Source organism: Coffea eugenioides, chromosome 2 (assembly GCF_003713205.1).
Source record: "Coffea eugenioides isolate CCC68of chromosome 2, Ceug_1.0, whole genome shotgun sequence".
Taxonomy (NCBI): domain Eukaryota; kingdom Viridiplantae; phylum Streptophyta; class Magnoliopsida; order Gentianales; family Rubiaceae; genus Coffea; species Coffea eugenioides.
In genome coordinates this window covers 75,756,202-75,771,752 of record NC_040036.1, presented here as the reverse complement: position 1 = coordinate 75,771,752, position 15,551 = coordinate 75,756,202, and the positions used below count along the sequence as shown (strand labels likewise).

Below are 15,551 nucleotides of genomic sequence, written 5' to 3'. Positions count from 1 at the left end.
TATAGAGAATATTAAAAAAAAAAAAAAAAAGGTAGCTTTGCTAGATAGTACCCCCACTGGTGGTTCTAAGGGTTAAAGGTGTTATTTAGCCGTATAAGTGAAGTTACAGAGGAACGAACTCATCATCAATAATCTATAAAAGATTCCAAATTTTGCTAAACTAAAAGATAAGTTATATAATGGATTTATGAACTGCTGGTCCCCTAGAATATACTTAATTAATTGATTGAATGTATGAAGGTCAGCAATATCAAATTGACGGAATAGTTGAAAGGCCTTATTCTTGCTTCAGTAAGGCCTGAAAGGCACCAAGGACGGGCAGGAAATGGCAATCTTTATAGGGTACAGATATTTTGATTAAGGTGCAAAGTCAACTACGGTATCATGTAACTTGGATTCTAAATGTTTATGGATTTAATATCAGTTTTCTGAGGTTTTCATTAAAGAAACAGCCAAAACTGATGAGTTGTGAATACACCCCAATTTGTTTACCATCAAGTCTTGTTATTAGGTGGTATAAGAATCCTTCTTTGACTGTAGCGGGTTCATATGGCGTGCAAGTATCCTTGCTCAAGAAAATATTAAGGATGACGTATGGTCATACCTCATTCATAATTGCAGTCAAGATCCTATATAAACTGACTGACATACCGATGTTTTCTGTATTTGTCCCAGTGAATGTAGGATTGGAGCAGTGCAGAGAGTCACAGAATCATGGCTAGTTTAGTTGGAACAGATGAGATAGAGTCAATAAGAAATGAGTTGTCAGAAGTGGGAAGAAGCTTGAGATTCTCATTGCGGCGTCTCAGCTCCAGTTTCAGGAGTTCAGTCTTGAGTACTGGAAGGGATGGTAATCTTGACGAAGAAACTGCATTGCAATGGGCTGCTATTGAGAGACTGCCTACTTTTGAACGGCTCAGATCATCTTTGTTTGATGAGCCTGATGGCAATGAAGCTGAAGATAAAAGAAAACGAGTGATTGATGTTACCAAACTCAGTGCTCCAGAAAGGCATGTGTTCGTTGAGAGGCTGATTAAACACATTGAGCATGACAACCTTCAATTGCTTCAGAAAATGAGAAAAAGAATGAACAAGTAATGTTTCTTCTCCTTTTGAACCAGGACAGCAAGGTTTTTCTAATTGATGACAACTAAAGTTAATGTAATATGTCATGACTCTTGATATCCTTTGTCTGAATATTGTCATCACTCCAAAAAGAACAAATGAAAACATCTACGGAAAAAGTAAAACTGTTATGTCCTATTTAGATGTTGTAGTTATGGCTTATAAGGTTAGCTATTATTTCTTCAATAGTTAACGATTCTCATTGTCATTTCAGATTAATTGCAGTCTAACTTTCAATTGATTTCTGTAGAGTTGGTTTAGAATTTCCATCAGTGGAAGTAAGATATGATGATCTTCATGTAGAAGCTGATTGTGAAGTTGTTGAAGGGAAGCCTCTTCCAACTCTTTGGAATTCCTTTAAAAGTAGTCTTCCAGTAAGTTTGTGCTCAGCTTCTATTTTGCTGTTAGTTCTTCAATCAAAGAGTCTAAGTCTGTCTACTCTATCATCTAATGCAAGAGTGTTATAGGGGTGCATCTTTGAGCTGACTCAGTATTGAATTCAATGCTAAAAGCCTAACTACAACAAACTTTTTAAACAATTTTTCCAGTCATTAGAATCTAATGATTAATTTTAGGATGTAAACATTGTTTCTCTTCTTTTACAGTCAAGTTACAGTAAACTGAATTTCTAGTGTGATGCAAAAGTGCTTCTTCATTTCTACCCTATGCTTTGATTACCCTGGAGATAAAAAGTCACGGATAATATGAAATGAGATTGATTGAGCAGCAAGCCTTACACCATTAAAAAAATTTTGGAAAAGAATTTTTTCTTTTTCATTTATACCCTGAAATAATTATTTGATCCACATCATGACACCATGTGGAGCTGCTGATGTGCGTATCTATCTATCATAAATAACAATTATGATTTATCCAATTCCAATCGCTTTTACAGATAATATAAATAGTATGATGAATGGAAATCTCTCTGATACATTGTTTGTATTTGTTTCCTCAATAGAATGAGGAGGTACTTATTTTATGCCTTTGAAGTATTAAAAAGCCATTTCAGCAGTTTTTCTAATTTACATCTGTTGCTTCCTTAAGAATTGATAGTGATTTATGTCCGTCCACAGGACATTACAAGGCTTCTAGGTGTTAAATCACTAGTATCAAAGATCAGCATCATTGATGGTGTTAGCGGTATCATTAAGCCTGGAAGGTATGCTCATTTTGCTAGTCAATTTATAATATGTTCAAGCCAATAAGAATGTCGTAGTTTCCTTTAGAAATCAGTTATCTGTTACAAATTTCATGCTACTGCAGTTTCTGCTTCTTCTCTCTCTCTCTCTCTCTCTCTCTCTCTCTCTCTCTCGGGTTATCTTCAAAGTTACTGGAATGTATCCAACTCTCCATGCTAACCTTTCATTTTTCGTTCACGTCTTATATATAAACTCTGAATGCAGAATTATATGGTACTTATATATGTAAATTCTAAATGCAGAATGACTCTCCTGCTTGGTCCTCCAGGATGTGGGAAGACCACTCTATTAAAAGCGCTTTCTGGAAATCTTAACCAATCACTCAAGGTCCTCACATGCTCTATGTTTCATCTTGACGAATATATTGCTCATATATATACTGATAGAGTAACTTATAGTAACTCGGGAGACAGATAAGATTTTGATTTTGATCTCTTGATGATTTTTTACTTGTGGGGGATAAAGAAAAGTAAATAGAGATGAGTTATGCAAAATGACATTTGTAGCTTATCTTGGGTTTGAATAAATTACAAACTTTGAGCATTCATATTTGTTTGCAGAAGAATGCTATTCCAAAGTAATTAAGTTAATTGTTCTGAGGGATTATAGCGGTAAAATAGCTTTTGAAGCCTTGTTAATGAAAACTAGCACTAGTAAGTTCTAGGGACAGAAGTAATTTGGCTTATTAGAATCTTTCATATTCCATGACATAGAAGTCATTTTGCTCTTCCTTTAAACTGACAAGAATAGAAGTTTTGACAGTGTAAGAGCTCAGTGCATAGTATCTATAATCAAAACTCAGCTTATTAACAGGTTACTGGGGACATTTCATACAATGGATACAAATTAACAGAATTTGTGCCTCAAAAAACTTCTGCTTATATAAGCCAGTATGACCTGCATAATGGTGAAATGACCTTAAGGGAAACACTTGATTTCTCATTGCGCTGTCAAGGTGTTGGAAGCAGAGCAGGTATGCCCCTTTAGATATGAACATTATACTATGTTGATGAGAAAATTACTTATGCCTTTCCACCTTGTAAAGAGATAATGACTGAGCTTAGTCGAAGGGAGAAAGAGGCTGGAATTCTTCCTGATCCAGATATTGATACCTACATGAAGGTAGTTTTGGAATCTCATTGTTCATCATCTGATGTATGCTGAATCATTTGGCGTTTTGTTAACATTGAATTTATTGGAAGTGAAACCTTGCCTTTGCAAAGCAAATTCCCTCATAAATTTTTGTTCAGTTTTCCTCAAATCCTGGTAATATTATTTGATTGATGTATATATATATGGCCTTGTTTTGATTATTTAACTTCTTCATTTTTTTTTTGGTCGTTTTCAATCTACAGTCCATGTATATTTCTTTTTCTTGCTAAATATTATGAAAGACTTTTATGGGCTTATTCTGATTCTGGTCATATAATCCACAACTAAGAAAATGACTGTTTCTGAGAAAGAACTTTTCTGTAAACAGTTTTTATAAAAAGTAGACTTAAATTTATAATCGCTTTTCTGCAATGTGATCTTAAGTGGCGTATTATACCGACTGAAGTGGTACTTCAATTTATGCATGATAGAAATACTGAATGTAACATAGGACTTCTTTCCAACTAGGATGCAAATGTTGCTGCCCAGAGGTGACACATTTAATGCATGATAGATGAATTGAGTTTGACTGGTGGTTACCTCTGTTTTCAACAATCATGTTTCAGCACCAATTGCAGCTGAGTTCACGCTTGCAAATTGCAATAATTAGTTGGCCTATTTCCATTTCTTTAATGCTAATTTGTAGAAGCTTTAGCATTTAAAGTGTGATAAAAAATGATTGATATATTCGCCTCCTATTCAGCTATTCTGCTATTCTGAAGTGTTATTCTGATAATATGTCTTCAACACATTTTCTTCAACATGCGCTCATAGACAAACACACACTCGCTCTCTCTCGTTACTCCTTCCCTTCAGTTTGTCAATTTCAAGTTGATGCCTGGTTCATTTCTATCTTTTGGCTATTTTACAGGCAAGTTCTGTTGAAGGACAAAAGACAACACTTCGAACGGACTACATTCTAAAAGTATTCGTCCTTTAAAGGTTTTTTGGAAGTTTAAATTCAACATCCAATATATGTTACTATATTCTTGATGGTGCACCTTGTTTCAGATACTTGGGATTGATACTTGTGCTGACACACTGGTAGGAGATCCAATGAGGAGAGGTGTCTCTGGTGGTCAGAAAAAGAGATTGACAACAGGTACTATTGTTGCTAAAAGATGCTTTATTTATTGTTTTAGCTCATAAATTTAGCCAAGCATAATAAACATGTTTTCCAAGTGTAGCAGCTCAATCTTTTGACTGAAAATGTAAAAGGCAGATTTAATGTGATATATACTGCTATTCAGGGGAAATGATTGTTGGCCCTACAAGAGCTTTGTTCATGGACGAAATATCAAATGGATTGGATAGTTCAACCACCTATCAGATTGTTGCTTGCCTTCAGCAACTAGCACATATCCTAGATGCTACCATACTCATTTCACTTCTTCAGCCTGCTCCAGAAACATTTGATCTGTTTGATGACATTATCTTGATGAGTGAAGGAAAGATTGTCTATCACGGACCTAGAAGCAGTGCTCTAGAATTTTTTGAGAGTTGTGGATTTAGGTGTCCTGAAAGAAAAGGAGTAGCAGACTTCCTACAGGAGGTTAACACCTGTTTGTTTCATGTTTTTTCACCGCTTTTCATTTTCCTGAAACTTGGTGAATCCTTTGTAGGTTATTTCAGGAAAGGATCAAGCACAATACTGGTTTACGACTGAAGAAACTTACAACTATACCTCTGTTGATGCATTTTCAAGAAAATTTAAACAATCATCTTATGGGGAGAAGCTAAGAGAACAACTATCTGCACCATCAGTGAAGTCCAAGAGCCACAAGGATGCTATGACTTTTACTGCATATTCACTTCCTAAATGGGAACTTTTGAGAGCATGTATGTCAAGAGAATTCCTGCTGATGAAAAGGAATCGATTCGTCTACATTTTTAAATCCGCTCAGGTTAGCAAATACATGTTTACTTTGGTTTCTTCACTTCGTTTGCCTTTGAAAATGTATGTTTTTTTCACCTGTATTAATTATTTATAGACATCTCAGTTCTTCTGTCGATATTCTTTCCACGCTATAATTGAGTATTTAGCAAGTTTCATTTGCAGATTTCCATTTCAGCATCTATCTCGATGACTATATTTTTACGGACAATGATGAGCTTTGATCTTCTTCATGCAAACAAGTACATGGGAGCTTTGTTCTTCGCGGGTGGCCTGCTTGTTGTTAATGGACTTCCAGAATTGTCAATGACTGTTGGAAGGCTTGCAGTTTTCTACAAACAGAGAGATTTACTCTTCTATCCAGCTTGGGCTTATGCAATTCCAAGTGCCATCCTGAAGGTTCCGCTCTCATTGTTCGAAGCTGTAATTTGGACAAGTTTGACTTATTATGTCATTGGATATGATCCTGAGATAGGAAGGTTAGTCACATCGTACAAGACCTGGAAGTAATTGGAGTCTTTGAAATTTGATTGCATTACGATTGACAAGTATTCATCATTTCATCCGACTTTTATGTTTATCATTTTGAGTTCTGTTGAATGGTTGGCTGAACGCAAAATGTTTAGTGATCCTCTAACCAAGTGCCAGTGTTTTCTAGGTTCTTCCGTCATTTAATTGTATTATTTGCTCTTCACGTGGCATCAATATCCATGTATCGGTTTGTTGCATCTGTATGCCGAACTGTGGTTTCTGCCTCGATGGTTGGTCTCTTGACACTGCTATTCGTCTTCGCCTTCTGTGGCTTCATAATTCCAAGACGTAAGATTTTTTGTACTTTTTCATCTAATTCCAATGCTCTGAAACTAACTTTTTAGAGGAAAAGGAAGTCGAATTGACAAGTGATTTTTATTGCAGCCTCCATGCCAAATTGGTTAAAGTGGGGCTTTTGGGTTTCTCCACTCTCATACGGCGAGATTGGACTCACTCTAAATGAATTTCTGTCCTCACGGTGGAAGAAGGTAACCAAGCATCTCAATGTACCAAGGGCATTAACATTACATTGAGTTTCTTGACAACCAATGAGGGCTTATTTGAGGTGGTTGCCAAACTGATGCATATCGTCTGGGGCTATGGTAGATTGGTACACAGCAGGCTAGACATAAACTAAATTGCTAATTAGAAACGCAGCACTTTCAGTTTTTCCTTTATGAAACTTCCTCTTACGGCAATACTTTTTCTGTCCTTTTACTTGCTAGTTAAGTGGGTTACTTCTCTCTGAATGATGTCCAGTTATTATGTAGTTCATAGATATCAAAAACTATTGTTTGACCTTTTATGATAGATCAGAACTACCTTTTAGATGACATTTTTTGTCATCATGGTACGTTTATGGTGTTAACTATCCTGTTATGGTAACCTATTTAATTATCTATTGTATGTTGTATGTTCACACTGCTTTTCGTGATTTCTTTTTAATCTCATGTCTGCATAGATGCTTCCAACAAACACCAGTATTGGACAAAAAACACTTGATGCCCGAGGATTGAACTTTGACGGATACTTTTTCTGGATTTCGGTTGGTGCTTTGTTTGGCTTCACTTTACTGTTCAATCTCGGTTTCACTTTGGCCTTAACATATTTAAACCGTAAGTTCATCTTGTGACATATTCAAGCATGAAATGTCAAATTACTGTATCAACTTGTTATTACTGCAACACATGCAGCTGTTGGTTCTCGTGCTATCATATCTAGAGAGAAGTACTGGCAAGAACAGAGAACTAAGAAACTGGATGTTATAGAGCATGCGGAGGAAAAATCATCAAATCCTTCCCTTGCTACCACTACTGAATCTCAAAAAGGTGGGTTTTTAGCCTATTACTTCCACTATTTTGCAGTTGCAACCCTACAAGTTGCCTTCCTTCTGAGCATCAGGTACCTATCTTCCGAAACTAAAAGAGATTCAGTCTCTGGTTCAGCAGGAAAAATGGTTTTACCTTTTGAGCCACTAACTGTGGTGTTCCAAGATTTGCAGTACTATGTTGAGACCCCTCTGGTAATTACAACTGCTCTTATCAAACTTTTGATTCCTTAGGATGTTGGGCTAAATTACAAGTGTTAGTTCACTGCTCATCTGGTTTCAGGCCCTGAAAGAGCGAGGTTTCCCAGAGAAAAGGCTCCAACTTCTTTGTGATATTACAGGAACCCTCAGGCCTGGTGTTCTTACAGCACTTATGGGAGCCAGTGGAGCTGGAAAAACAACCCTTCTTGATGTACTTGCTGGTAGAAAAACTAGTGGGACTGTAGAAGGAGAAATAAAGATTGGAGGGTTTCCCAAAGTTCAAAAGACCTTTGCTCGAATCTCGGGTTACTGTGAGCAAACTGACATACATTCCCCTCAAATTACTGTAGAAGAATCAGTCATATTTTCTGCTTGGTTAAGACTTCATCCGCAGATAGATTCGGAAACTAAAATTGTATGATACTACCTTCATAAAAGTTGGTTAATTGTTTTGCTTTTGTATCTGTTTTTTGAAATTTAACATAAAATAGTGGCTTCATATCTGTAGGATTTTGTGAAAGAGGTCCTTGAGACCATTGAACTTGATGGGATAAAAGATGCTCTAGTGGGCATTCCAGGCGTTAATGGTTTGTCGACTGAGCAACGCAAGCGGCTCACAATTGCTGTGGAATTTGTTGCTAACCCATCAATTTTCTTCCTGGACGAGCCTACAACTGGATTAGATGCAAGAGCAGCTTCTATTGTAATGCGAGCTATAAAGAATGTGGCTAGTACGGGAAGAACAATTGTTTGCACCATCCACCAACCAGGCATTGACATATTTGAAGCATTTGATGAGGTAAGCATCTAACCAAGAAACAACTGCAGCTGGTTAGTCAACATCTGCGATTGATGTTGCTACTAAATAGGATCTAATGATATGAAAAATAGATTCAGAAGAGAAAATGGAAATTGACATTTCAGTAAGGCCTCTTATTCCGTTGAACTTATTACACAGCATTACTGAGCATGTCAAAAGTGAGAATAGATTTAGTAGCTGCTGCATCATGTTTTTGAAGATGTAAACAAGAATGTAAAGCTGAGGCTAATAATCTAATCAGCCAACAACAGTATGACCTAGAATTTCTTTGGTATAGTCAGAAACGTGTTTAACTTAATGAATGCCATAGTTTCTTTGTTTTCGAAGATCTGCAGCTATTCAATTTATGTAGCATTAGCAATGTTTCTGGATCTCATAGTTGCATAAGATGAAAGAGTCTTGCTTTATGATTGCTGCATCCAAATGTCTTATATTACATGCTATCACATGCATCTCTTATGTCAGTCAACCATGATGCAGTAATCATCCTGTCTTCTGCTTAGTACTTTCTGAGAAAATGAACATCACTATTAGTACAATTGTGAACTTTGCTTACATATTGCAGTTAATTCTTCTAAAATCTGGTGGACGTATGATCTACTGTGGACCATTGGGTCAACACTCTAGTGAAGTCATTCAATACTTTGAGGTCAGTTTCCAAAACAGGTTGCCACTTTCTGGATTGTTCAATTTGCATCTTCTTGTATGATATAATTTTTCGTGCCATCTGATTAAAATAGACTCTGACAGGGTATCCCAGGTGTGCCCAAAATAAGGAATAATTACAATCCAGCAACATGGATGTTAGAGGTTACTTGTACGTCTTCCGAAGCTGAGCTTGGAGTAGATTTTGCTGGGATCTACAAGCGTTCTTCTTTGTACGAGTAAGTAGAATAAACTAATTCAGATACCTGAACTTTTACCACTATACTGTGAACCATGAATGATGTGTATTTGGTGCAAAACAACTGTGATAAGATTTTGAATGGTACAGTGTGGAACTTTAAAGTGAGTTTCACTTTTTCTCAGATGACCATAGGCATCAATCTTGTAATTGCTATCTAAATATTTTCTTGCTGGGTGAGGATAGATGACTACCACCTGGCCACCACCACTCCAAGTTGTACCTCTTTTGAGTCATAACGTGATAACCCTAATCTTCACTGACTTCCTTGCCTTTCTTATTCAATAAAGTGGATAGATGGACTAATATCGAGACAGGAAGCTGGCTTCCAAAATTACAGTATATGCTGTTTTGTCAATGAAAAATTGAAGAAAGATAATACTATGTGCTGCCTTATTCTACTTTTGATTAGTACTTCAATGGATAGCTGTTCTTAGAAATGTGGCACCTTTATTGAGGATAGGGGTGGCTACTGCCTCCATTTGACAGCCACTGTGACATTCTTTCCACCAACTCATTTCCTATCATGCTAGTTTAACATCGGTATACATCTTCTTTGTTGTTTGGACAAGATTGCCAATATTCTAGTCTTACTAAATTGTCTTGAGTAACTAGAATTGCAGTTATGACCCATTTGGGCACTTAGATAGCTAATCGTTCTAATTGAAGAATTTGCATTTCATACTTTGACATGGCAGCATTTCCCTGTTCTTTCTTTAAACTTGAAACCTTCTACAAGCGGCATTCAGCATAGATCCCTACCTGCTTTATTGGACTGCATGAATATGAACACAAAACTGAGTGGCACATAGAGCAAACCACCCAACAGTCCAACATACAAGCTTAACTTACTCTAAATACATCATAATGTTAAACTCGTCACTGTGACAAACAACACTTGAAAATTTCAATCTCTTTTTGAAGCCACTGATCTCAGAATTCTCCTCAAGAATAACATTGCTCTTTTATTCCTTTCTTTTTTATTTGTCGTAGGAATAACAAAGAACTTGCAAATACCCTGAGTTCGCCACCTATTGGGCATGAAGCTTTGGATTTTCCAACACAGTATGCACAAAATGGTTGGGGACAGTTCAAAACTTGTCTCTGGAAACAACATTGGTCTTACTGGAGAAGTCCTTCTTACAACTTGATGCGCTTCATGTTCATGATTATTACGTCTCTGATTTTCGGGGCATTGTTTTGGAAGCAAGGGAAAAAGATGTAAGTATCTTAATACTGAGATTTGCTAGAAGAAAATGCTAATGTGGTATGTCTAACTCAAATCTTGAAAATATGATTAGTTCCTTTCTTAGAAAACTAACAATCATTTATCTATTCATCCGTGTCCTAGATCTGATGTGTTACTACTTTCTTGCACCTATAGTGAATAGCACGTACCATGATTTGGCCTATGTAAGCATGAATAATTTTTTATTACTTAGTGGACTTCCATTAAAACTTCAATGTGTCACAAAATATTTCTACTTTTCATTTTCTTTAGAGAGAGAATGCCATTTCATTTGAACTTCTGGGATCTGAATTTCTTTCTGTAACTAAGGATCAAATCACTGATTCTTTTCTTCTTCTTTTTTTGTAAGTGGGAGGTCTTGGGGAGGTCTTGAACCCAAGACCTCCTACTTACAATCCCTCCCACCTTACAACCCAACCCAACCCTCTCCCCCTCAAATCATTGACTGTGTTTTTCCTCTATTCTGCAGAGAAAATCAGCAAAACTTATTCAATATACTCGGTTCCATGTTTATCGCAATGTTCTTTTGTGGCGTGTACAATTCGTCTTCAATTTTGCCATACGTCAGCACAGAGCGAACTGTTTTATACAGGGAAAGATTTGCAGGAATGTATGCTTCTTGGGCTTATACACTCGCTCAGGTACAACTTTAAGTGTCAAGTACTCTATTTGACAGTACAGCATATTCACTGATGTGAGATTTAGAATCTTTTTGGGATTAAACATCTTGAGTTTTAATAGTTTTAGTATATTGAACTCACATTAAGGGCCTAATTTACCTTCGTCAGGTTCCAGTATGATTGCTTTGCAAATTCTTTTGTAGCTGGAACCCACTAATTCGCGATAACTCAAATGAGAATAATGGTTGTTGGAATCCGATGCTGCCTTCTGAAATATTCCCTTTTCTCCTTTCGATAGCAATAGTCATATAGGACTTCTACACATTCATCAATCAAGAATCTGCAATCTAAACCTGACCATGAGTGACATATCTTCAGAGCATTGGCTCCTCCTCGCACTTTCACTTCCAAGAATATGCTACAGCCATAAGAGAATTCTGCCAGTAGAGTTGCTAATATTTTCATGATGCCATCATTTTTTTTGCAGGTCATTATTGAGATCCCTTATGTCTTTATCCAAGTATTGGCATTTACGGTAATCACATATCCAATGATTGGGTATTATTGGTCAGCTTACAAGGTTTTTTGGTACATCTACTCGATGTTCTGTACCTTGCTGTTCTTCAATTGTACCGGCATGATGATCGTCTCAATTACACCAAGCTTTCCAGTGGCTGCAGTTCTACAATCAGCTTTTTACAATATCTATTACCTTGTTGCCGGATTTCTGATTCCTCGGCCAGTAAGCAATTTATATAAGGGATTATTACAGTTTGAAGAAAACTTAATTCTTGTTAATATTCTTACCAATCGTTTTTTTTTTTTCACTTTCAGCAAATTCCAAAGTGGTGGGTATGGTTATACTATTTAGCTCCTACATCTTGGACACTGAATGGAATGCTTACGTCCCAATATGGAGATATTGACAAGCCGATTGAGGTGTTTGGAGAGCCTACAACAGTATCCAAATTTTTGAGGGACTACTTTGGATTTCATCATGATCAACTACCTATGGTGGCTGTTATCTTAATTCTGTACCCAATTGTTTTAGCTTGCCTGTTTTCATATTTTGTTTCAAAGTTAAACTTCCAAAAGAGATGATCAGCAATGTAGATTGTGGTTTTAAATTATATATATATATGTGTGTGTGTGTGTGTGTGTGTGTGTGTGTGTATGGAGGGTAGGAATAAAGGTGAGAACATTAATATTGGTGAATGAGGAATGCCACTGTGGCCATTAAGCAAATTGTGCCCCACGCATGCTTTGGTTAGCCTGTCTTTGCTCTTTTAGCAAGTTAGACAAATTTTCTTTCTTCTTATGGTTTAGTCTAACTTTTGCTATAGTAATATAGTTTATGAACTCCAATAGTTAGGGGACAACTCTTAATATCTTTTTACAGCAAATCACTCTCTACTTGATCTCTTTATATAGGAGAGATTGTTTAAATAATAAATGAACTTTAATAAATAGTTGTATGAATAAATTCAAGGTATTGTGCACAAATTCATGTATATCACATGATTCTATGATAAAAAATATGAATCTATTCTTATATTCAAGAATCTCCTCGTACATGTATATATATGCATTCATTATAATGTATGTACATTTTAGAATCATTTGATTCATCATACAATACATGCATGTACATCATACAAATTTTGAAAATTTTCAACGGAACCTGATGCTCAAGGATTTCATCCCGGAGAAAGAGGTCTCAACCATCATTGTTTGTCACGAATGGAAAATGATAACAACTTTATAGACCTATTGCCTAATAGCATTTAGTCTCTCTCTTAAACTATATTCTAGTATTAATGCAATCCAATGGTTACTCTAAATGACAAAATATAAGAATAAGAAGCAAGTGATTGAGTGATTTTAGCATTTAACAATGCTTTTAAAAAAATAAATAATGAGATGAAAAAGGATGTAAATGAAATTGTACACAATCTTAGGGATAAAAAGGTTAACTTTGCTAATACCAGTATATAGCATATGCTATTAGTCTGGTGATGAGTGTGTAGTATTTCAGATGTGGCTTGAGCCAGTTTAGATGTAAGACAGAATCATCCTCTGTACGAATACAACTTGTCATGGAATTTTCAAGTTAGCATTATAATAGCATCAGAGACAGTAAAACTTTGAAATTTTCAAGTGTATCTAAAACTCTCTCAATCGTTATTCTGTGCTGTTTGGGATTTTAAAGATTCATCAAAGCGTCTAAAATTCTTGAATAGAAATACTAAAATATGGCTTGGAAAAACTAATAATATGTAAGAGTAGACCGTAACTTTTAAATCCACGGTAACATTCCTATTTTCCTAATATTGAGTTATAGAACCTATAATTACGCACACTTCTCTCAACAAACTGCATTCAGCAACTAAGGAAACACAATCAGTGGCCAAGAGAAATCAGCTTTGTTGCCTTAGTTTGCTTCAATATGTCGCTTTGTTATCAAACTCGGTTATCAATTACCTACTATTTTTTCCAACTTTTTACCTGATTATCAGTATGTATACAATTTTAAATCCACTTCAAGTGCAGATTTCATTTAAGGTGGTAATAATTTAAAGATGGGTTTTTCTAACGAGTGCCCAATAGACACTCGCTAACATATCTAAATTCCATCCAACCTATCATGTATTTACGCACACTAATAATTACTATCCTCATTTGTATATATATACTTTCTAAATTAATCTTACTTTTCTAATTATATTTTTATATTTTCAACTACATTTTTTATCTCACAAAGCTAAATAATTACTACTCTCCTCTGTATTTATACACTTTTTTCAATTAATCTAACTATATATTTATATTTTCAACTACGTTTTATATCTCATATACATCATATTACAAAAAAAGTGCTATACTAGATTACTCTGCTATTACCTGATCATTTAACTTCTATTTTATTTTCGATGCAGCTTATGGTAATTGTCACTACCCATAATTTTAGAATGGAGATTTATTGTCGAGAAAACAAGGGCAGGTTACTTTTTCTTTGAATAACCATGTATAAAGCGAGGACTATATCATGTAGTAGTTGGTTCACCAATGAAAGACCACAATTTTTTTTCAGAAAAAAATAAATTTGATATTTGTATTTGTTGTTTGAATGGTATAGCAACCTTCGAAACATATGTCACAAGAACAATTTAGTCCATTCATCCAATTTTTGGGCGATTAAGGGAAATCCATTGCAAAGCCTATAAATACGAGAAGTCACTTTATATCAGTAAATTTCAGAACTGTATTTCAACTTTTCAGTTCAAAGTGTTCGAGTATTCTATCGCATGATTCCAATGACCTCCCTGAGGTTTCTCAAATTTTCAGCAATCCATCCTCAGGTTTCAATAATTATTGAAACCCTTAAAAAGCTGAAAGAAAACAATTCTTTCATGAAAGAGGGCAGATGTGGATTTTATCCTTTAGTTGTAGGCTTAACAACACCTCTTGGTTTAAAATAGTGGTATCCATGAGCATTGTACAGAATCATATAAATGCTCATCTTCTTGAAGCAATTTATAAATGAGTTTGAAATTTACCAAACAAATCTTGGAAAGATAATGGCAGGTTTTAATTTTTCAAAAATTTTTTTAATACTGTTTCTACAATTTAAATCCAAGTAAAGGTGGGTTTTGTACGAAAACATTTAAAATGCACCTCATACGCATTAAAATCCAATAATATGAAGCGGTGGTATTTAGTTAATAATTTTTTTTCTCTTCAGCCTTTCATGTCTTTGAATATTAGTTTCTCGACACAAATACCAATACCTAAAGAACATGAAAAATGAAATCAAACTGAAATCTGAATTCTGAAAATTGAAATCTGAAATCTAAAGTCTGAATCTATTGAGTTATTGAATTGTTAAATGCTAAATTTGATACATTTTGAATATATGTCACATTATGTGATAAGTGAATACTTTATTACTTATTTTAATAGCTATCAATCAACCTTTAGTCAGTCCAGTATTTACGCGGCAGCACATAAATACAAAAATTCATGCACGTTTAGATTCTTTAGCAGATTTGACGGCTAAGAAGCCGAAACCCACACGTATACTCTACCAGTTAAATGTTTGTTCTTTTCTTGTATTCATTTGCATGTCGGCTAACTGTTGTGAGTTGTCTATTTATTGCTTTTCATTTGGTTCATTTGGATTGGCTCTCAATTCCTTGTGGAGCTGAGCCAATTATTACGTTCAAATCTTCATGTTTTGACTCGTATGAAAAGTAAACGATATCTAAGTGCTTCTAGATTAGAAGATTGCAGAAAAGAGAATCGATACTGTATACTGTGTGTGAAGTCCCAAATCTACAAAATGGCACGTTCATAATCATTTTGCTCAAGAAAGTCAAGTTCACAATTCGGTCAAGTTCACGATATCAAACAAGGCCCAAGTGTGAAAAACAGAAAATGAGTTAAAAAACTACAGCTAAAACATAACAACTTAGATGAAAAAGGGAAAAATTAAAATACCAATTGCAGCTTCTTTTGGGATGAAAATC

At 35.3% G+C, this 15,551-nt stretch overlaps 1 protein-coding gene across 1 annotated transcript; it reads left to right on the top strand.

Moving 5' to 3' along the window:
* Positions 1-714: 714 nt before the first annotated feature.
* LOC113762846 (pleiotropic drug resistance protein 3-like) lies at positions 715-12,126 on the top strand. The gene is made up of 24 exons (XM_027306463.1): positions 715-1,094; positions 1,376-1,499; positions 2,202-2,287; positions 2,570-2,654; positions 3,141-3,300; positions 3,373-3,449; positions 4,351-4,404; positions 4,491-4,581; positions 4,730-5,031; positions 5,102-5,383; positions 5,539-5,852; positions 6,032-6,192; positions 6,289-6,392; positions 6,866-7,019; positions 7,098-7,131; positions 7,306-7,426; positions 7,542-7,847; positions 7,941-8,231; positions 8,818-8,901; positions 9,003-9,136; positions 10,150-10,377; positions 10,875-11,046; positions 11,513-11,767; positions 11,860-12,126. Exons 1-24 carry the CDS (start codon positions 715-717, stop codon positions 12,124-12,126), a joined length of 4,266 nt encoding a protein of 1,421 aa, XP_027162264.1.
* Positions 12,127-15,551: the final 3,425 nt, after the last annotated feature.

What these genes read in the sequence shown, in the direction of transcription:
- LOC113762846 (XM_027306463.1), top strand. Translation starts at nt 715, where the DNA reads ATGGCTAGTTTAGTTGGAACAGATGAGATAGAGTCAATAAGAAATGAG. An exon ending in CCTTTAAAAGTAGTCTTCCA is followed by an intron (nt 1,500 to 2,201) that starts GTAAGTTTGTGC and finishes GTCCGTCCACAG; the next exon opens with GACATTACAAGGCTTCTAGG. An exon ending in ACATTTTTAAATCCGCTCAG is followed by an intron (nt 5,384 to 5,538) that starts GTTAGCAAATAC and finishes TTTCATTTGCAG; the next exon opens with ATTTCCATTTCAGCATCTAT.